General features: G+C 41.1%; 1 protein-coding gene across 1 annotated transcript in view; it reads right to left on the reverse strand.

Moving 5' to 3' along the window:
* Positions 1-216: 216 nt before the first annotated feature.
* Positions 217-24,521, reverse strand: part of ADGRL4 (adhesion G protein-coupled receptor L4) — a 262,139-nt gene continuing 237,834 nt past the window's right edge. Inside the window, exons 15-16 of the mRNA XM_089684367.1 lie at positions 17,524-17,692; positions 217-4,836 (exon numbers count right to left, since the gene is read on the reverse strand). Of these exons, the coding sequence (XP_089540493.1) occupies positions 4,774-4,836; positions 17,524-17,692 (232 nt within the window). The 3' untranslated portion in view covers positions 217-4,773. The remainder of the gene's footprint in view (positions 4,837-17,523; positions 17,693-24,521) is intronic.

Here is a 24,521-nt window from a genome sequence, read left to right on the forward strand (position 1 = left end):
GCCAGCTTGTTATTTATCAAAGAAAGTATTAAGAATTTAGATGGGCTTTAAAAATTTTGTGTGATTTCACTAATTTTGTATTGCCCTTGCCTTCTGTTTTAGCTATTGACAGTGTGCACCTGATGCCAAGAGATGAGTCTCAAATTTTTGCTAGACAATGCCACTCCCACACTCTTTGCATCACAGTGGATTTTCCCTTTAAATAAAACCACAATACAAAGGAAAAACTATTTATTGGAACATAAAATGCCAACAGTACATCCAAATGGTACATAAAAGCTCCAAATACTTAATATAGGCAACAGAATATATACATACACAGTAAAAATATAATTACAATACAGTGTTTAATTGCCAAAATGCAATAATCTGTTTTATTTAATAATATTTTAATTTGTAAAGGGTAAATTTAAACGAGCCAATATTTGGTAAAACAAGGGTAACTACATACATCTACTAAGGTGCAAACAGTGAATTGCTTTTACAAATGAATAGTACGAAATAGACTTAATTTACAGGCAGTGTTCGTATTAAATTACACAAATAAAACAGTTAAACACCATCCAGTTATATACCACCCAATGGTGCATAACTGTTTTATTTAAGTGACTTATTTTTGTATCTCAAATGTTCAAAGCAGTTTGTTCTGCATCACCAACCACACTTAGACTAACAAGGCAGGTTGAATCTTCTTGCTGGTTGTGAGAGTCTTCTTAACATTGGCATTTATACATTGACCTGTGTGTGAGAGAGTAAGGATTTTGTCCCAGCAACACTAGTAAGCGTGCTGCAGGATAACCAGATTACCATTAAAAGGATAGAGTGGTGAGATGATACTGTAGAGCAATGCCAGGATGAAAAACTGAAACTACTCAGCGAATTGCCTGTTTTCCCTGTATGCATCCCAAGGTTTCATTTTCAATTTTGTTCGAAGTGTACCTGTAATTTTGTGTTTTGGCGAGAGTTCTCTAAGACATAGCTCTAAATAATGGTTACAAATCCATCACTATATGCATTTTTCAGAAAATCTACAATTGTGACAAACCTGTGAACATAAAAAAACAATTCATATACACACTATATGGCCAAAAGTATGTGGACAACCCTCCAAATTTTTGAGTTCAGGTATTGTTGGTGATGGATATGGTTCATGCTATAGTATACAAAGACATTTTAGACAAATGTACTCTTTCAACCTTATATTTTGGGGAAGGCCCTTTTCTATTCCAGCATGATCTTGCTCCTATTGACAAAATCAGCCCCATAAAGACATGGTTTGAACAGATTGGTATGGAGGAACTTTAGTGATCTGCACAGATCCCTGATCTCAACCCTGTACTGTTAATGCAACAGCATACAGAGATATTTGAGATATTTGTGCATTTTCAAACTTTTAGCAAGAGTTTGGGGAAGGCCCCAGCATGACAGTGTCATTGTACGGTATGTCCATAGTCAGTTCCAAATATGGTTGGATGAGTTTGATGTTGGAGAACAGCTGTGGTCTGACCTCAACACTGTTGAATAGCTTTTGGATGAATGGAATGCCAATATCAAGCCAGGTCTTCTCGCCCAACACAATACTTTTCCTCACAAATGATATTTTAGCTTAATAGACACATATTCCTTTAGACACATTCCAAAATCTTGTGGAAATATATTAATGTCCAGAGTTTTTGAAAGGGATTTCTCATATAAGTATGATGGTCAGGTATCTACAAACTTTTGGCCCTTGGTGTATATTTAGCTAAATGCTTAGAGTTTCCCAATGCTGTTACAGCTGGTACTGCAAAAGGTCATTCTAAAATCACTTGTCTATACAAGTGGGAACCTTTGTCTGGGCAAATTTACAGAATACCTCTACACGCCATGCCTTGTATTAAATGCCTGTCCTTTCTCTACTCAAGCATATAAACAGCTTTGTGAGTTATATAATGCATTTGATCAAATTAACATAGATTATCACTGTATTGCTCAAGGTTCCCTTCTGCTAATACTTAATGCACATCTGTCATAAACAAACCCGCTCATTGATATTCCAAAAGAGCATGTGACATCATTATGTTGTAAATATCTTCAGAAATCGTAGCTGTGGATGATATGCAAATGTTCAGGTTTTCAGCTGTCAATTACATGTAAATTCTAGTCTACTATAGAAAATAATACAAAGCGACTGCAAAATAACTATTAAAATATATTCTTCTTATAAATAAAATCTATATAAAAAAAAAACTCAGAAATGTTGGTTTCACAATTTAATGGTCTATTCTAGGGAGAATGTGAATGCTGTACATGTAAATGCGGCAAACATATTGATAATTGAAGTTATTATGATATGACACATGTATGCTTGCTCTGAATGGGAACATGCAGTCACCAAACATTTAATTTATTAGCTGACTCAAAATGCAGTGACCTACTTGAAAATGTTCGAATAGAAACAATGTTTAAATATATTTTTATACAGGTATTAATGGCTGTTTTGCTATATATATATATATATATATATATATATCACCTACTTATTCCTAAAATATAGAGATGACAATTCCTGCAGATTTTACATCTATCCCTGGGCAGTATAAGGCCCCTTTCATACAGGCAGACTGCAACTGTGATCCGCTTGCTCTATAGGGGATCTGTCTATTGATCCTCGCTGAGCAGGCGGATGACAGGTTCGTGTCCGTTCCATGCAGAGTGAACACAGACACAGACCGCTCTCCTCTATGGGCGATCAAATGTAAACGGACCGCCTGTCCAATTAAACCTGATCCGATCTGCTGGACAGAAAGGGAATGGATCCCCATTTGTTTCTTTTTGGCATATTGGATAGGATTGGATGTAGGTGGGTGTAAACAGACACATGTCCGTTTACACCTGCCACTCCATAGAGAAGAATAGAGGTTCTGATCGGGTCCACCTGAAAGACGGACAGGTGGACTTGATTGGAACATCGATGTGAAAGGGGCCTTAGACTTGATTTAGTAGCTCAGAGAAGGTTAGCAAGAGTGTGAGGACCCACCTAAAACAACCCATAGATGGACTGAAATGTGTCCGGTTCAGCAGGGGCTGGACAGATCCATGTATGAGTACTGAAGTTGAACAGAAGTCTATCTACCTCCCTTCTAGTTAATTTTCTTCTTGATCAGTGCTGCAGGTTTTAGTGCTGATCTGTGTATTCTGAGGGCAAGGAAGTCTCCCAGCTGTCAGAATGACACAGCGGGAGGATTCCTCTATTCACCTTGAATGTGTGGATGAGGGAACTGGAACAGCTTTTTTGATCAACCAGCTGGTTCAACAACAAAAAAAAAACAAACACTTATCTATGGCCAGTTTACCTAGATATAAATTGATAGGATTGTTTTGCTAGGCCCTTGTGCTACATAGTTGTTGATAAAAGTATCTGATATTAAGTTATCTGATATATCTCCAGCAAAAAACATTTTTATGGACAGAGATTAAAAGGGTTAGAGTTTTTATTATTCTTGTTGAGGAAGTTTTCTCCTAATTTCTGTCCTGAGGACAATGTTATCACCAGAAAAGGAAGGGAAACAGACAACTGTAATAAGCCTTACCCTAAGAGTTTTTGTGTCCTTATTGGATATTCCCTGTCCTGGTGACAACATTGTGACTAGTACAATAAGTGATGGGAAGTCTCCCCAACATGGTCTCAGGGATCATTAAAACTGTATTGGTGACAACAGTCTCACTAGTACAATAAGTGATGGGAAATCTCCTTGGTATAGCCCTAGGACCATAAGAACTGTACTAGTGACAATGTTCTCACTAGTACAATAAGTGATGGGAAGTCTCCCCAACATGGCCACAGGGCCCAATAAAAGCTACCCAGGCGACAACTTTCTCACTAGTGTAATAAGTGGTGCTAAGTCTCCCCAACATGGCCACAGGGATTGTTAATAAGTGTCCTGGTGACAACATTCTCACTAGTGCAATAAGCAATATGAAGTCTCCCCAACATGGCCATATGAGTCAGTAAAACAGAGAGGATTTAACTATTTTCCATTTTATCCAAAACTAGAAAATTGGCTGGATATATACTTTAATACTTTAAGTCAATTCCAAAGACATCCTAAGTGGTATGTGTCTAGTTTTACTTTCTTGGGTGAAACCTTTGTTCCTTGTACAAATCAAGTCCCTCTAACAAGAAGAAAACTGAGGATCTGTTGGGTTTCTATCAGCAAAGACTGGGCCTCCTTCACACACGTTGATAGCTGAGGTCCAAGTACGTTTACCAGTACTTCTGAGACAAAATATCAGCTTCATAAGCTTTTCCCTATTAAAAACATTGGCAAAAAGTCAGATTTTACTAGTAGGTGTCAATGCAAGGTCAATAGACCACATGCAATAAGATGTCTAAAAGAAGAAACTGCTCTTGTTGTTCATAGTAACCAGGCTAGCCATTCTCCAACTTTGCTTTGAAACATGGAAGAAAGAAAACAATTGGTTGGTATGAACAATAAGATCCAACCGTTCTTTAGACATACTATTATGAGGTCCAACTGATCAATAATTGGTTGCTGTGGGGGAAAACAGCTCATATTTTAGACACTTTGATAAACTATAGTTTTGATGCTGCATTAATATTATAAAAATTTGTCTTATGCTGTCAGCAGAAAGACAAATGTTGTAACCTTGAGTATCCAAATACCGTTACAGTTATCATACAATTGTATGGTGCCTCTACTTCATGATATGGGGGGTTGCTTTACTGCGCTGTCAGAATTGTTTGCTGTGAATCACAATTGTTCCTTCTGTTTATCTCAGGCACATAAGACAACACGGCACATTCTTGAATAGCCTGTAGTATTCTTCTTGTATCTGGAAAAAGTGAAGACAATGTGTGAAACATATGTCACCCTACAGGAAAATCATCTAAAACCAATTATTTGCATAACAGAGTAAATCATTTTCAGCACACTCTGAGAATTGATAATTTGCCATATTTCTAAAAAGGAAAGCAGGATCTGCAGAGTCGCAGTATGTGTCCTTATTTTTCAGTTTTGGAACACATACAACTGGGTAATTTGTTCAGATTCAGGGACTATCTTTGAGGACCCTCAATCCATAAGATGCTCCTGAACTTTTCTCCCTGGACTCTTGTTTAAAATTGAACTCAAGGCAGATATAAAATCAAAAATCCATTAGTGCCTTAATAAATATATATACTTTTAAAGTATGTTGTGTAAGTACCTGAATTGTAATTGGTGTTGGCATCTTGCAATTACCTCCTTTACTATCAAGCTCAGGCTAGAAGTGGAAGGGAAAATTCAAGCTTTCTGGAAGTCAATAGTTAAACTGATTGAGATAATAACTGGGATTGACATAGGGTTAGACCCAACGATATGCCTCTTACATAATATCGAGTTATCAGTAATTAAATATAAAGAAACAGGTATATGGTACTATTTAAACGCTGCTAAAGGTTTGATACCCAAGTTTTGGCAGAAAACAGAGGTGCCGAAGGAGGAGGATTGGGTTAATACAGTGAACCAGATTGGTAGGATGGAAAAACTTTACCATATGCAGGAAGACAAGATGAGGATTTACTATACGAGATGGGAAAAATCTGAATTGAAAGAGAAATATAGGAAAGTATAAGTTAGGATAATAGAAAATGTCACCTTGCTTTAAAGAGGAAAGAGTGGTTTAACATGCAAAGGGGTGGGGGGGGAGAGGAAACAGTTTTTATAGGGAGTAATGTAGAAATGTTTTGGATATTTATCTGTGTTTTTTGTTTTTTCTTGGTGAAATTTGTAATAATATGAAAAATTAATAAATATTTAAATAAAAACAAAAAAAAACAAATTGAACTCAAGGCAGATATAAAACCAAAAAGCCATTAGTGCCTTAATAAATATATATACTTTTAAAAGTATGTTGTGTAAGTACCTGAATTGTAATTGGTGTGGGCATCTTGCAATTACCTCCTTTACTGTCAAGCTCAGGCTAGAAGTGGAAGGGATGGTATAAGAAGCCAATCAGTTGTGCTACCGTACTCATTTGGTAGCAAGAGTCTTGGCAACAGAAAGAGGGAGCAGAGTGACAAAGGAATGAGCTCATCATCATTCAGCTGCTTCTCCTTTCACTGTCCAGTCACAGGTAACCCTAACCCTAAGGCTCTGTTCACAGCTTGAAGCTCAAAAATGCTCAACAAGCAAAAACCTATTAATTTCAGTAGCCTTGTTCACATCTGAGTGTCCTGCCGCTTGTAGCAAAACGCCTGTCACTTAAAAAATACAGGAGCTACTTTTCAGACAAAATTGAGCAGTTTTGTCCCTCTAAACTTTAATGAAAATGCATTGACAGGCATGATATCAGCGTCTTTGAGCATTTTTTCTAGTATTTTGTTGCATGTTTTCTGCTGAAACAGCAGATCCTCACCTGTTTTTCTTCAGCAGTCCACACCTTTTAGTTGAAAAAACATCTGACAAAAGCTGCAAAAATGTGCAATCCTGCTCCAAAAACGCAGAAAAATAATGTTTCAAAAAACACTTGAAAACATGATGCTTAGGTGTGAGTGTAGCCTAAGGAACAAAATTGTAAGTGTTGCTGAACTTGAATCAGCAACAGGGCTGTGCTGTGTGGCAGAGCTATTTAAAACTCAGAACTGAATGGACAAAACTGCAAACCTTTTGGCAGCTAAACTATATCTATATTTAGCAGCTAAACTATATCTTTTTCATCTTTATATTTAGCTCTTAGACAGGAGTTCATCTTAAGTGTAATATTATACAGGAAACTGTAGAAAAAGGTGAGTGCTGGCAATGGTTGGAAAGCAGTTAGTACAAAAGGCAGGTAACAATCCCCACAAATGAATATGTAAGCAAGTGCAGCGCTGAAATTACTAACAAATAAAGTGGAACAGTAAAGTGCATCACATAAAAAATATATCACTAACGAGAAAACAATAGGAATTAAATAGAACTATATAGTGCATCATAAACTATATGTGCCAAAACGGAACAATAAAGTGCATCATATGAGAGTGCAGCAAATCTTCAGTAAATCAAATGATAAAACGGAACAGTAAATGCATCAAAAACGGTATGGATAAGGCGGAACAGCAAAGTGCATCATATAAGAGTGCAAAAACCGCCAAGTGAATCAACATCAATCAATATAAAGTGCCTCATAAATATATAGGTAATGTGATGATGTCCATAATAATGCGTAATATCAAATGCAACATAGGTACAAATATTACAAAAATGGGAGAAAGAAAACTGTTTAACATCCCCGTTCAACAGAAGTTGATTGGTCAATCACCTGCTATCGAGCAGGAACGGCCATAGATTTGGCCAGTACCTGCTAAGCCAGCTGAATTTTCGATCCATCTATGACCAACTTTACTCCTCCTTGGCTTTGGCTGTACATATACTTTATATTGGTTGTAAAGGCTGAAGCCCCCCTAAAACTTACCTGAGCCTGATCGTGATCAAGCGCTGTGCACGAGAGCCCCGGCTCTCCCAGGTCTCCCTCTCCTCATTGGCTGAAACACAGCAGTTGGAGCCATTGGCTCCTGCTACTGTCAATCACAGCCAGTGAGGAGGGAGTGGAGGGCGGGGCCGAGTCATGCCTTGTAAGTCTTAGGCTCTGTTCATACCAATGCGTTTTTTAGTGCTTTTTGCAGAAACGCACTACAGTCCATTTAACATGGTTTCCTATGGAACATGTTCACATCTATGCTTTTTTAAGCTGCTACATTCTTGTAAAGGTTCAGAGAAAACTGTGTTTTTGCTACAATAGAGTTCAAAATAGAATCTGCTGAATTGCATGCTAGTGTTTTTTTGCCACCTTTTTGCAGCGTTTTGGGGTTTGCATTTATATTCTGCCCAGCGAAAAAAAAAAAATTCCACTTTAACCGCTTCCATACAGGGCACTTTTACCCCCTTCCTGCCCAGGCTCTTACACTTTGAATGACAATTGCGCGGTCATACAACATTGTACCCAAACTAAAATTTTATAATTTTCTTCACAGACCTAAAGCTTTCTTTTGGTGGTATTTAATCACCGCTGGGGTTTTTATTTTTTGCTACATTAACAAAAACAGACCACAAATTTTGGAAAAAAAACACGTTTTTCTTTGTTTTTGTTATATAAGTTTGCAAATAAATAATTGTTCTTCATAATTTTAGGCCAAAATATATTCTACTACATGTCTTTGGTGAAAATAACCCAAATTAGGATGTATTATTTACTCTATAGGAAAGTTATAGCGCAGGGGCGGACTGACCATTCAAGCACTCGGGCACTGCCCGAGGGCCCAGGGTCAGTAGGGGGCCCCATGAAGTGCCCCTGGTACCTTTTATAGGCTTTTTAGGGTGTACTTTGAGTGTGGGCAAGGACACAGGGGCCCCATGATCCCCTATTGCCCGGGGGCCCCAGGAGCTGTCAGTACGCCCCTGTTATAGCGTTCACAAACTATGGGATATATCTGAATATTGATCAATCCTGAAGTACTGACGGTCAATCTAATTTCTTGAGGTCCAAGAATGTCAGAACAGTACAGATATCCCCCAAATAACCCGTTTTTGCAAAGTAGACAGTCCGACGTACTTCATAACAGGCATGGCGAGTTTTTTGAAGTTGTAATATTTTTGTCATAATTTTTCCGAAATGAAGAAATTAAAAAAATGATTTTCACTATTTTTTTTTTTTACATACTATCACCAGTGCAGTACAGCGTCATCATATAACTGGCATGGCAGTGATCAGGGACACTGACTGGTGACAGTACGAAAAAAAAAAACTGATACATTTTTAACTATTTTTTATTAAAATTTTTTCTCTTTTTTTTTAATTTTTTGTTTTCATATTTCACTATGACCAAAGTAGTATAATGTTACCATAGCAACATTGTACTACTTTGGGGAAGTGATCAGTATTTTTTTTATGCACAATTTGCTTAGAGCAAAGAATTTCTTTGCTATAAGCAAGCATTTACCTGAATGACATCGATTCATTCAGGGTTTTTTTTTTGTGCTTAGCTGTGATTTGGCTACAGCTAATCACATGACACAGCTGGGCTGTGATTGGCCCAGCTTGTGCATGTGATCGCTGTGACCATTCACAGCTAGACACACTTGTATGCAATGGATGGCATGAACGGAAGCCATCCATTGTATACAACTGTCATGTGACCTGCTATGATTGGTCACAGCAGGTCACATGGTACTGGCAACGGGTCGGTACACAGATCTGTCATCGGCCGTGTCCAAGGTACACGGCTGGTGATAGATCGCGCCGCTGCGCGGCCCTGCAGGCAGGAGCACTGCGCATATGCCTGAAAGGATGCCATATGGCGTCCACCCGGAGGGACGAGCTGTTCCCAAGCTGTCCCTATATGTCTATATGGCTCTGTTCACACCTATGCAGTTTTCTTTTTGTCCGTTTTGCAATGTTTTTTGCAGTTCGTTTTGTGTTTTCTACACGCTTTTGTGATAAGTTTTTACCGCATTTTGCGTTTTGTTCAGCTCTTTTTTTTTTCTTTAACCAGTTGCCACCCGGCCTATAGCCAGATGGTGGCCAGGTGGCAACTGGTTAAAAAGAAAAAAAAAGAGCTGAACAAAACGCGGTAAAAACATATCACAAAAGCGTGTAGAAAACACAAAACGAACTGCAAAAGCATTGCAAAACAGACAAAAAGAAAACTGCATGGGTGTGAACGGAGCCATATAGACATTTAGGGACAGCTTGGGAGCGAGCATGCACAAAAGTAGCATGCTCTGGGGGAACTCGGCAGGGGGGAGGGGCCAGAAGCACCAGCAGGGGACCTGAGAAGAGGAGGATTGGGGCTGCTCTGTGCAAAACCATTTCAGGTACGTTTATTAGCAAGTAAGTATAACATGTTTGTTATTTTACAAAAAAAACCCTAAAGCATTATAACAGTGGTGGCGAACCTATGGCACGCATGCGGCAGTGGGCACGCAGAACCCTCTCTGTCGGCACATGAGCTAATTTACTCCAGCAGCCAAGCATCGGATAACAGCGCACATAGGGGCCAATGTGCATTCTGGGAAAGGAGTTGTGGTGTGTAGGCAATGGAGTCATGAGCTGTCACTCATTAGCCAAGAATCGTCCAAGCTTTCGCATCCAGAGGCGGACTGACCATTTGGAAACTCGGGCACTGCCCGAGGGCCCAGGGTCAGTAGGGGGCCCCATGAGATGCCCCTGGTACCTTTTTCATAGGCTTTTTTGAGTTTGGGCAAGGACACAGGGGCCCCATGATCCCCTATTGCCCGGGGGCCCCATGAGTTGTCAGTCCGCCCCTGCGCATGGCCGATCAGTGTGATGCCAAAGATATATATACAGTCAGGTCCATAAATATTGGGACATCGACACAATTCTAACATTTTTGGCTCTATACACCACCACAATGGATTTGAAATGAAACAAACAAGATGTGCTTTAACTGCAGACTGTCAGCTTTAATTTGAGGGTATTTACATCCAAATCAGGTGAACGGTGTAGGAATTACAACAGTTTGCATATGTGCCTCCCACTTGTTAAGAGACCAAAAGTAATGGGACAGAATAATAATCATATATCAAACTTTCACTTTTTAATACTTGGTTGCAAATCCTTTGCAGTCAATTACAGCCTGAAGTCTGGAACGCATAGACATCACCAGACGCTGGGTTTCATCCCTGGTGATGCTCTGCCAGGCCTCTACTGCAACTGTCTTCAGTTCCTGCTTGTTCTTGGGGCATTTTCCCTTCAGTTTTGTCTTCAGCAAGTGAAATGCATGCTCAATCAGATTCAGGTCAGGTGATTGACTTGGCCATTGCTTAACATTCCACTTCTTTCCCTTAAAAAACTCTTTGGTTGCTTTTGCAGTATGCTTTGGGTCATTGTCCATCTGCACTGTGAAGCGGCGTCCAATGAGTTGTGAAGCGGCGTCCAATGAGTTGTGAAGCATTTGGCTGAATATGAGCAGATAATATTGCCCGAAACACTTCAGAATTCATCCTGCTGCTTTTGTCAGCAATCACATCATCAATAAATACAAGAGAACCAGTTCCATTGGCAGCCATACATGCCCACGCCATGACACTACCACCACCATGCTTCACTGATGAGGTGGTATGCTTAGGATCATGAGCAGTTCCTTTCCTTCTCCATACTCTTCTCTTCCCATCACTCTGGTACAAGTTGATCTTGGTCTCATCTGTCCATAGGATGTTGTTCCAGAACTGTGAAGGCTTTTTTAGATGTCGTTTGGCAAACTCTAATCTGGCCTTCCTGTTTTTGAGGCTCACCAATGGTTTCCATCTTGTGGTGAACCCTCTGTATTCACTCTGGTGAAGTCTTCTCTTGATTGTTGACCTTGACACACATACACCTACCTCCTGGAGAGTGTTCTTGATCTGGCCAACTGTTGTGAAGGGTGTTTTCTTCACCAGGGAAAGAATTCTTCGGTCATCCACCACAGTTGTTTTCCGTGGTCTTCCGGGTCTTTTGGTGTTGCTGAGCTCACCGGTGCGTTCCTTCTTTTTAAGAATGTTCCAAACAGTTGTTTTGGCCACGCCTAATGTTTTTGTTATCTCTCTGATGGGTTTGTTTTGTTTTTTCAGCCTAATGATGGCTTGCTTCACTGATAGTGACAGCTCTTTGGATCTCATCTTGAGAGTTGACAGCAACAGATTCCAAATGCAAATAGCACACTTGAAATTAACTCTGGACCTTTTATCTGCTTATTGTATTTGGGATAATGAGGGAATAACACACACCTGGCCATGGAACAGCTGAGAAGCCAATTGTCCCATTACTTTTGGTCCCTTAACAAGTGGGATGCACATATGCAAACTGTTGTGATTCCTACACCGTTCACCTGATTTGGATGTAAATACCCTCAAATTAATGCTGACAGTCTGCAGTTAAAGCACATCTTGTTTGTTTCATTTCAAACTGGTGGTGTATAGAGCCAAAAATGTTAGAATTGGGTAGATGTCCCAATATTTATGGACCTGACTGTATATATTGGACTGGCTGTGAGTTTTAATACATTAGTTTTTATTAACACAAGATTTTAGCTTGTGCTGGTGGTCAGTGGAACTTTGCCCCCTTATGCTGGTGTCAGTGGAACCTTGCCCCCTTGGCTGGTGTTCGGTGGAACTTTACCTCCTTGTGCTGGTGGTCACTGGTACTTTGCCCCCTTGTGCTGGTGGTCCGTGGAACTTTTCCCCCTTGTGCTGGTGGTCAGTGGAACTTTGCCCCCTTGTGCTGGTGATCAGTGGAACTTTGCCCCCTTGTGCTGGTGGTCAGTGGAACTTTGCCCCCTTGTGCTGGTGGTCAGTGGAACTTTGCCCCCTTGTGCTGGTGGTCAGTGGAACTTTGCCCCCTTGTGCTGGTGGTCAGTGGAACTTTGCCCCCTTGTGCTGGTGGTCAGTGGAACTTTGCCCCTTTGTGCTAGTGGACAGTGGAACTTTGCTCCCATGGCTGGTGGTCAGTGGAACCTTGCCCCCTTGTTCTGGTGGTCAGTGGAACTTTGCCCCCTTGTGCTGGTGGACAGTGGAACTTTGCCTTCTTGTGCTGGTGGTCAGTAGAACTTTGCCCCCTTGTTCTGGTGGTCAGTGGAAGCTCTGTTATTCTCTTTTTCTTTTAAAACAAAATATGTAAATGTATGGGTTGTTTTTTTCTAAACTAAAACCTCAGTATTCAGGTTTAATTGCAGTGTTGGCACTTTGCCATAAATAAGTGGGTTTTGGGTTGCAATGTGGGCACTTGGTCTCTAAAAGGTTCACCATCACTGCTTTACAACCACTTTAACCCTTTGACTGTCCCATGGTAATGGAGTGTGCATACTCCCCTTGCTCCCACATGACATTGATCGGGCCTCATGATTGCCTGTCAAGGCAATGAGCCCTGCATCAGGGGGCAGACAGGGAGTGCATCAAATTTTGCTCCATTTTTTGGAAGCAGATCACAGGGACGGAGAGCAAGAAAAAGCAAGTAACCCTTACTACAGGTCTCTACAAAAAAAAATTTAACTTGGTACTTTGCTGTGTCTAAGGGCAATGTACAAGTTCCCTTTAAGTTTTGAAAACCAGCCTTCATTTTTTTTCTGTTGGGATATCATAAAGCTTGTTATTCTTCCCCCAGAAGAATCCTTTCAGTTGTTTAGTAAATAGGCTCCAGTGAGTTTACAGAGCTCTATAAAGCCAAAGTCTTTAACTTGCCTGTGCTCCCCAGCCTTTTGGAATTACCCAGTCATTTTCAGAGATAATGTATGGAAATATTCAGAGAGCACAGAAAGTGCTTTGCATACGAATGATCTCTTGTGCGGTAATTGATATGCAGCTATAACATGAGGCCAAGAAAACAAACAAACAAATAAACAAGCAATGTAATGGCAAGCATGGACTTGCTCTATCAGACGGCTTTATGTTGCCATAAGTAGAAAAGTTACAGCATAGTTACTATTTATTAAAAGTTCTCGACAAACACTTTTATCCCAGGCCTTAAAAAACGTGTTACCAATAAGGATTACCAACAACAGCAGGCTTAATCATCTTCCAGAAAGGCTTGGTATAAGTAAATAGAGCTGATATTGATTTAAATCACAGGTAATGGTTCACCAATTACTGTACAGCAAGCCTATTATAGCTGTTGGGTGCTGATAACTGGCTTTGAAAATCATCATTTTTGCTATTGATGAGAAAAGTTCTGTAGTTTGCCTATAAACTGAGAACAGCTGGATGTTTTTTCCCGACTAGCCATAGCACTATAACACCGCTTGCATGATTCCAATTTAACAAAAAAAACGATAGCTAGCCAATCACCAAAATGGTCCAGCAGCCCAAAGGCTATTGAAGTTTTTCTTATTGGTTGAACTCAAGGGATGTATCTTTTTTCAACTTGGCTATGTAACTATGTAGCATCTGGCTCTCTCAATGCATTTTTACTGTTAGATGCTGTCCTATCGCATGCATTTAAAAAAAAAATAGACATTGGGTTATGTGGTCAAACGTATGGGGACACCCTTTCAGGTATTCCTAAAGAAAGATGCTGTTAATGCTACTGCATACAAAATCATTTTAGATAATTATACACTATTAACCTTGAGGCAACAGTCTGAGGAAAACCCTTTTCTATTCCAGCATGGCTTCCTGTGCCCTTGTGCATTAAGCCAGGTGCATGAAGAAATGGTTTGATGAGTTTGGTGTGGAGGAAATCGAGTAGCTTGCAGAGAGCCTTTACCTCAACACTACTAAACACCTTTGGCCAGGTCATCCTGTCCAATATCAGTACCTACTGTTTTGGCTGAATGGGACCAAATTCCAATAGGCCATGGGTTATATATGAACAAATGAAGATGGACACCAGGCCCAGACTGGGACAAAAAATAGGCCTGGGCATTTTAAGCTGAGCAGCCAATTTCCAGGGGGGGAGAGAATGTGTGTGCAAGGGCATTTGCGGGGGCAGTCGGTGACATGACGGAATATTCACGGAGTCAGTCCTACACACTATAATATAAAGGGACACTGTGATATAAAGGGGACTTCACTGTAAAGGGGCACTGTATTGATTACATACCACTTCACAGCACAGTCCCCTTTATATCTCAGTGCCCCTTTACTCAGTGCCCATAGAGATCTAATCACAGTGCCCCCTATATATTCAAAGAGATGGCTCAATCCAGCAAAGAGACATCCCCATATAGCAAAGACAGGATGTCTCTTTGCTGGACAGGGATATCTCTTTGCTGGATGGGGATGTCCCTTCTTGGACTTGGCTGTCTCTTTGCTGGATTGGGATGTTTCTTTGCTGGACCCAACTGGGCAAAGAGAAAGCCCAGTCCAGCAAAGAGACAGACTGTCCAGCAAAGAGAAATCCCCATATAGCAAAGATGGGATGTTTCTTTGCTGGATAGGGATGTCTCTTTTCTCGGTGGAGATGTCTCTTCTTGGACTGGGCTGTCTCTTTGCTGGATTGGGATGTCTCTTTGCTGAACACAACTGGGCAAAGAGATAGGCCATCCAGCAGAGACAGCCATCCAGCAGAGACAGCCTGTCCAGCAAAGAGATAGCTATCCAGCAAAGGGACAGCTCATCCAGCAAAGAGACAGCTCATCCAGCAAAGAGACAGCTCATCCAGCAAAGAGACAGCTCATCCAGCAAAGAGACAGCTGTCCAGCAAAGAGACAGGCCATCCAGCAAAGAGACAACCATCCAGCAATGAGACAGTTCATCCATCAAAGATACAGCCCCTCCAGCAAAGATACAGCCCCTCCAGCAAAGAGACAGCTCATGCAGCAAAGAGACAGCCCTTCCAGCAAAGAGACAGCCCTTCCAGCAAAGAGACAGCCCTTCCAGCAAAGAGACAGCCCTTCCAGCAAAGAACTCGAGTGGTTTGCAGAGAGCCCTGATCTCAACCCTACTGAACACCTTTGGCCAGGTGCAACATCATTGGCTTCATGGGCTTAAATTTCCACAGACACATTTCAGAATCTTGTACAATGTTTCCAGAAGAGTGGACTCCCCACAAAGGGAGCGCCAATGCCATATTACTGGCCATGGTTTTGGTAAGGGTTGTCCACTAAGCTTGTATAGGTTTGATAAGGACTTTATTCTCAGATAATAGGTGCAGGAACTCCCCTCTTCTGAGTCACCCCTTGTCTCTGCCCCTACGAGCACTGTCCCTTGGTTCCACCCCCTACCTACCTCCAGGCACTGTCCCTTCGTTCCACTCCCTACCCTTCTCCAAGTACCACCCCGTTTTGTGAATTCAGAACCAAATATCATTTTGTGGTGCTAAGTAATTTGTATGGAATTTGGTAATGATAAGAGAAGCAGTAAGATAGACTGCCCTGCATCCCACAGCAACAAAATACCACCTCGTGCAAAAATAGATTTACCCCAGCAACAATAAACCCTAGTAGCAACAGGTCCCCCAGCAGCCAGCATCAATAGACTTCTCCCTCAACAGTAGATCCCTCCCAGCAACATAAGACCCCCTCCCCCCAGCACCAATAGATTCCTCACAAGCAACAGTAGACTCCCATGCAAAAATAGATCCCCTCCAGTAACAATAGATCCCCCAGCGGCCAGCATCAATAGAGCTTCCAGCACACCCCAGTACATACATTCAGTGCTGAAGGTGCTGGAACTGTGTTACCCCCCATTCGTGCTGAAAAAAAGTTCTGGGTTTGCTAGTCAGGTGTCCTCATGCATTTGACCATACGGTATATATTGTATATTTGTATAAGAGAATATAAAAATATAATATTTTATACATTTACAGAATAACTGTTTATCTATGAACTTGCTCCAACAGCTCATGCTAATGTGCTGTATAGATTTGCTGCTTTTCATTCTAAATGGCACTTCAATGCACATAAATAACGCAGCACTCAAAGCAGCTACCCTTCCGCACATCACAAAGCACAGATGTGAATGTCTGCATTGGCCAAAAATAGTGCAGGCATCTTTTTATGTGTGTTGAGGCTCATTAAAGGCCCATTCAAAGTGAACAAGCTGCCTTAATGTAATGTAAAATAATGCATGGAAAAAGCATGTTAATGTACATGCAATGCTGTGCATAGATCGTTAAAGTTTAACTAAACCCTAACAATAAACCATTCTTTTTTTTATCCCTTTTGATCCATTAAATATATCATTGAAAGTGTTTTATTGGTTCTATAAGTGCATAAAATACATGTTGATCCTGCAGGAAATCCAATGAACTCCTAATTTCCTGTGCATGCTATCATCCTTGCCCAGTTCACTTCTGGGGACTACAAAACACCTTTTTCTTTTTAGGTTTTAGAGATGAGAAGGGGGTGTTCTGTAGTCCCAACACACTTCCTGTCCTATGGTGACATCTCCAGCCGAGATACAGTACAGTTAATGAGTTGTCACACTAGTACAGGAATTGTGTTAGGCCTCGTTCACATGGAGCTTACTACAGCATATGCCTTACCGGCACCAGAGGACTAAGCTCTGGTGGGCAGGACGAAACGCGTCAGTACCATGGCCGGCGGAGTAGTCCTGGCTGAGGCCATTTGCATACTCTCAGCCTGGGTTCACACTGATGCGGTCCGGAATTCACAGCGTTTTCTGTGCAAATTCCGCTCCGCATCAAAATCGCACCCCGTTCATGCGAACTGCTGTGGTTGTGTATGTTAAGTTAACAACACCCCGAAATCGGTTCACAAGACGCGGTGTGATGTGCAGAATTGGATCGCATAGGTGTGAATACCCATGCAGTCCGGGTTAATGCGCACCAAAAAAGGGTCCTGCACCTTATTGCGATTTGAGCCATACAATACAGTATGTACACAATTCGCATGTGATTTCCACAGGAATGTGGTGCGGTTCCTGTGAGAATCACATGCGATGTACCGAACCGCATGAGTGTGAACCTAGCCTCAAACATCAGGTTGGTCTCATACTTTCTGTAAATATTTAATATTTCTCTTTTGACTGTCAATGTTACTTTAATTGGTGTTTTATTGTTTATGATTGTTATTTTTATGATTGTTTTGTTGTTAATTACTTGACTCACCTTCTTGGATAACACACATAGGAAGATGAAGATGAACATTCCTTGGAAGGCGTTGGAGATGGTAAAGAGGTAAGCTGTAACCAGTGAGCCATTTACAACATGGAGGACACCAAACATCCAAGTGGCACCAAGGAGGAATAGGAGAGCAAGGGCACCCCGTGCACAGGACCTGCAAGAACAACCGTACAATTTTATGTTAAAGTGATTGTAAACCCTCACTTTGTAAAACAACCCATTCAGTTTAAAATAGAAATGAAAGGTAAAACATTCATGTAAATAAAAAACATTATTAATACCTTTTTTTCACCTTTTTTTAAATAAGTGATCACATACCCTCTGATACCATAGAGAGGTAAGGGTGGGGAAACAACAGTACACTGGTCTTCTCAGTGAATGGGTGTGGGGGGGGGGGGGTTGTCAGCAGATGTCTGATCATTGGAGGAGAGCAGGCTGAGTCAGCTTGATCATTCTGTGCTCTCATGCCTAGTGTGGTCAGTTTTTAACAGGAAAGCAGAGGGACTGGCAGGAACACCAGGGATTTCACACAAAGTAAGCAATACAAAGAGAGCAAAACACTGTTTCATACAAGTACATAGTACAGCAAGCACATATCAGGAATATGAAATGTTGGGTTTACATATTATTTAAGGAATAATATTAACTAGGGATGGACCGGTACTGATACCGATATCGGTATCAGTGCCGATGCTGAGTATTTTAATGAGTACTCGCACTCGTGAAATTGCTCCCAATATCTGAAACCGATACTTTGCGGTGCGATTTGCGTCAATAGACACAAATTGCACTGCAAAGAACAGCATGCGATTTGAACAGGAATGCAGTGAGATTCCTGTCTAAATCACATGCGGTTTCCCCACTGCTCCGGTGTGAACCCAGGCTTGTCATAGTCTCAGTTCACACAGGAGAGTTGTGGGAAACCTTCCTGTTTGATCCCATTCTGAGCGGAGAGTGGCATGTGCGGATGTATACCATGGAGGCAGATGCTCCATATTCTCAGCTGTGGGAGAGGAGAGAAAACGGCAGAGATTTTAAATCCCCGCCGCTTGCTCCCCTTGCAGGGATGACAGCTCGGGCTAGAGAGCTTACATAGATGGTGCTGACGAATCAAGAGCAGTCAAGCCCGAACTGTCATCCCTGCAAGAAGTGGGAGAGAGAAGCATTTAGTTTTTTTAATTCTACCTAAAGTACACTGACATTGACATTAATTATACTTTTTTTTAAATCCTACCCAAAATATGATGACCCCTACCTTGACCCTAACACTAACTCTGACACCCCAAACCTTGATCTAGCTATTCTTTCTTCTTTCTTTCTTCCTCTCCTGCAAGGAGAGAAGGATACAATGAATCTTTCTCTCCATCAGAAGAGAAAGAAAACACAGGGGCAGGCTCCACAGTGATTTATCACTGTGAAGGCCATTTAGATGCTATCACAGCGATCAGGTGACTGGGAACTAGGAGTCCCAGGTCCCAATCATCAGTATGAGACCTGGGGCTTTTGTAAGAGACCTGTGTCTGTGGTGGGAGTGCACAGTGCACGCAGCACAAAGACAGGTACACATATATGCTGCCTCACAGATAAAGACCCACTTCTGTGAGGCTGCATATATGCATATTGCCGGAGGGAAGGGGTTAAAGAAGTATTCCAAGTATGGCATTGTATACATAGTTACATTGGTCTACCTTGTACCAATGACAGTTTCAATATACTATATCTATGGGATCCCTCTAGAAGCTGGAAATTGCTATTCTAGTCACTGCTTCCAGGTTCTCTGTGACTGCCCTGCTGCATTCTGAACACAAGAGGCCAGCCGATCAACATAGTCACCATTCAGAGAATGCTTTGCATTCTGCAGTGGTCTTTGCAGTGCCTTTTGCATTTTTGCACACATGTTTTTGATGTGTTTTTCATGCGTTTTTCATTTTAAGTTTTTTATGGGATTTTTTGACCAATTTGTTGCTGGGCAGATTAAAAAATGCAATCCATAAAAAGCATGAAAAACACGCCTAAAATGCACTACATGTGCTTTCTGCAGCGTCTCCATTGAAATTTATTAAAACAAAAATGCACTGCTTTGCATTTAAAAAAGTCCCTGACCCTTTCCAAAAACACAGCAGCTGAAAAACGCATATATGCCCCATAGGAAACCACGTTAAATGGCCTGTAGTGTGTTTCTGCAAAAAACACTAAAAAGATGCATTGGTGTGAACCAGGCCTTAAAGTGATATTCTTAGCTGCTGAATGACATCTATCAGTTATTAGAAAGTAATCTTGACCCTTGTCAGTGAAAATTAATATCAGCTGATTCAGTCTCAACTGATGGTCTATAGAAAGGTGTCTCATTACCAGGGTGTCATACAAGAAACATCTCATGATGGGTAAAAGCAAAGAGTTCTCTCAAGACCTTCACAACCTTATTGTTGCAAAACATACTGATGGCATTTGTTACAGAAGGATTTCTAAACTTCTGAATGTTCCAGTGAGCACTGCTGGGGCCATAATCCAGAAATGGAAAGAACATAATTTTACCATAACCATGGCCCTGTGCTCCTGGCAAGATTTCTAACAGAGGAGTAAAAAGAATTATCAGAAGAATTGTCCAAGAGCCAAGCGCCACTTGTGGAGAGCTTCAGAAAGACCTGGAATTAGCAGGTACAATTGTTTCAAAGAAAACAATAAGTAATGCACTCAACCGATGTGGCCTGTATGCACGCTCATTACGCAAGACTCCAGAATAAGCATGTTGAAGTTTGTTTAATGTTTGTTGCACAACATTTAGACAAGTTTGTGAAATACTGGGAGAGTATAGTCTGTTCAGAGGAGACCAAAATTGAACTCTTTGGATGCCATAATACACATCATGTTTGGAGGTCAAATGGCACTGCACATCACCCCCAAAACACCATACCAACAGTGAAGCATGGAGGTGGGAACATCATGGTGTGGGGTTGTTTTTCAGCATACGGTACTGGCAAACTTTATGTCAGTGCAAGAAGGATGAATGTAAAAATGTAAAAATAATTATCTAGATAAAAATCTGCTGCCATCTACCAGGATGATGAAGATGAAACAAGGGAAGACATTTCAGCAAGACAATGATCCCAAAACACAAAGCCAAGGAAACTCTCAATTGGTTTCAAAGAAAGAAAATAAAGCTGCTAGAATGGCCCAGCCAATCACCTGACTTGAATCCAATAGAAAATCTATGGAAAGAACTAGAGATCAGAGTTCATAGAAGAGGCCCACGGATCATTCAAGATTTGAAGATGGTTTGTGTGGAAGACTGGGCCAAAATCACACCTGAGCAATGCATGCGACTAGTTTATCCATAGAGGAGACATCTTGAAGCTGTCATTACCAACAAAGGATTTTGTACGAAGCATTAAATACATTTCAATTAGGGTGTTTAATACTTTTTCCCTGTGCCATTCCATTTTATTACACATAACTTAATTTCTGAACTAATTTATTTTGGTTTCTTTGTATGTATGGATTTCATAGGTTGCTACCGACATGTGGTGAAAATTTCATGTCAATAGCACCTTTAGAAATATATTTACTGTGAAAAATGGTGACGTGTTCAATACTTATTTTACCTGCTGTATGACCCTGTTTACTTTCAAACTTGGCCAGGAATTTAACTGATTAAGGACCGCCCTATAGCAGATATACTGCTACAGGGCGGCACCTGTGCGCAAAATCACAGTATATATGTGAAATCACCATATACGTGATTTTGTATTTCTGGGTAGGGGGAGCGTGTGAGCCATTTGCGTCGCCATTTGTGGCCACGGATGTCAATCACCGAATCCCGCCTGGTAATTACCTGCTGGCACCCGGTGATTACCGAGCATCTCTGATGAGGAGGAAGATTGTTTTGTTTACAAACAATCTTCCTCTCTGTCAGCTCCAGCACACTGCTCAGTGTGCTTACAGTAAAGCACACACCACCTGCTCCCTAGTAAACCACTCCCAGCACATAGTTAACCCTTTGATCGCCCCTCACATTAACCCCTTCCTGCCCTGTGCCATTAGTACAGTGTCAGTGCTTTTTTTTAGCACTGATCACTGTATTGGTGTCACTAGGGTGTCAGTGACACAAAGTTAGTTCCCCCCAGTGTCAGAATGTCCGCTGCAGTCCTGCTAGAAGTCACTGTAGAAAAATAAAATCCCATTATCTATACTGCCATTTGTAAACGCTATAACTTTCATGCAAACCAATTCATTTATACATATTGGGATTTTTTATTAGCAAAGACATGTAGCAGAATACATTTTGGTCGAAATTTATGATGAAATGTATTTTTTTACTGGACATGTTAAATAACGCAGCACCATAATCCAAAAAATGGCCTGGTCATGAAGGGAGGGGGGGGAAATCCTCAGGAGGGCAAGTGGTTAAATGCACTTTTTCAGAGCAATAAAATGTATGGGAATACAAACCAACCCCAAAGTCCAAAAACAGTAACCTGCTAGTACTAACATGGCAAAAGGCAAAGAATATGGACCACACAGGCGGGAGACATAATACTTCTGAAATACCCACAAATCCTTATCACTGGAATCACCAAGCACACAGTCTATCTCCCAGCCCTCCTCCATCGCAGCATTATGGTGATTGCACAGATGAACTCTAAAATAAAGATCTTTAGTAAATATGGACTTCCCCGGAGACTGGCAAGGCTGGCAATGCCATATGACCTCATTTTTAATCTACTCCGAGGAATTCCCTTTAGGAAACGTCTGTCTTCAATAACATGAAAGTTGGTACAGCTTAGGAAATAAGCCTTTCCCTGTGCTTGGCTATGATTTTATATTTAGAACAGAAATGATTAAAGCATGTATATTGGTTTTATGCATAACGTCACCTCTTTACACCTTCGGAGAAATGTAATGCTGTGAGACAGGGCAGTGAAGTTATAAACTTAATGCATAGAAGTTATTACCTATTATTCATCCTTATAGAGGAACATGCACTTAGAGCTAAAGTTTAAGAATGGCAAATTTTACATAAGTGAATAAACCCTTTTAAGTGCTATACACATAAATCCTACAAAAATTGTTCAAATGATAAGTGAAAGTCTATAAAGTTCAACTTTTTCAAAAATTACCAAAATGTGTCCATAAATAATAAAGTCACTCAAAAATTTTCATCCAACAGGAAAATCCTTCTGCAGAGCCCTCCGAATGGCTCCAAAGAGGACATACACCTCAAAACAAGAAAAAAACTCAATGCATTATCCTTGATTAATATAAATAATAACTCAAACTGGTGTAACATATGTGCACTAATCACTCAAAATAAAACGTGACCACATATGTGATAGTGAACACTTGTGCAGCAGTGATAGTGGAACACACTGAGTTTTATGTAAATTTTACAGTTACATTGTTTCAGCTTGGACCAATGTAAGTATGTATACCCAGATGGTGCCAGCATAAGGCTGCTTAGGCAGCCGCCTTAGGGTGCCAGTATGGGGGGGTGGTAAGATCTCAATCCTTTGTAGATCTAAATTGCTGGGGATTCAGTTGATTAAAATACCTGTTTTCTATTCCCTAACGCTGTGCCCTCTCTCCTGGCAGAATTTGTAGTTTGCCTCACCTGCAGGGGCGGACTGACAACTCATGGGGCCCCCAGGCATTAGGGGATCATGGGGCCCCTGTGTCCTTGCCCACACTCAAAGCACACCCAAATAAGCCTATAAAAATGTACCAGGGGCATTTCATGGGGCCCCTTACTGACCCGAGTGCTCGAATGGTCAGTCCACCCCTGCTCACCTGCAGTCAGTGAGGGGAATGCATGACCCCACCCCCTCATTACATTGCCATTTAATGTCTCTGAAGAAGCCCATAAGACGTAGTGGGCGAAACGCGTCAACGTCACCTCCTGGACACGCTGGCACATGCGCAGCCCTGCGGAGTGGCTCAGTCAGACTGCAGCACCTGACATCCATACATTTTCTCTGTGGAGCCACGGCTTTCCTTACAGCATGTACGGCTGCCATCCTTAGCCACTATATTGCACCGCTATATGCAGTATGTCATATATCAATCCTTGCCTATCATCATGGCATGTTTTGGACTATCAACAGGAGTTTGACCCAGAAGTGGCTGATAAGCTTTCCCTACATTGGGAGGATCCTCACTTGCTAACACACAGGATTCAACTTCACTGACCTCAGCAACTATCTCTGCATGGGCTATAGGTCTGAGGATGATTATCAGCTGCTACAGGTTTGCCACAAGCCTTCCACTTTATTATACCTGTATTATTTAAGGACTTTTATTGAACTGGGTCTCTATCTGATAATCTCCTGTGCTCCGTTATTCAAGGCATTTATATATTATGCATACTACTGGCTCCACCAAACAATTATTCCATCTGCATGATACATGTTTACATAACAATCATTGACTGGCCAAAAGATCCCTGGGATATTGGGCATATTATGCCATATATTGCCATTTGTCTTGCCATCATCTAACCACTCTTGATATATTATAGAGATGTATTCTACATAACTCTGCATTACAAGCCTATTATCACGGCACTTTGGGGCTGGCAACAGGAATCTGACCCAACAGTGGCTGATAGCTTTCCCTATATTGGGAGGATCTTCACCTGTTAACACACAGGATTCAACTCCACTGACCTCAGCAACTATCCCCACATGGGCTACAGGTCGGTTGATGACTATTAGCTGTTACAGGTTTGATACAAGCTTTCCACTTTACCATATCTGCATTTGTTGTGGACTTTTACTGAACTGGGTCTTCACCTGACAACCCCTCGTGCTTCAAGTATCCAAGGCATCTATATATTATGCATATTATGGGCTCCACCAAGCTATTATGCCATCTGTATGATACATGTCTACATGATAATCATTGACTGTCTAAATGACCTTTGGGAAATTGGGCATATTATGTCATATATTGCCATTTCCCTTCCATCATCAAACCACTCTTGCAATATT

The sequence above is a fragment of the Staurois parvus genome, unplaced genomic scaffold (genome assembly GCF_062004578.1).
Source record: "Staurois parvus isolate SC_StPar_1 unplaced genomic scaffold, SC_StPar_1.0 ptg000347l, whole genome shotgun sequence".
Taxonomy (NCBI): domain Eukaryota; kingdom Metazoa; phylum Chordata; class Amphibia; order Anura; family Ranidae; genus Staurois; species Staurois parvus.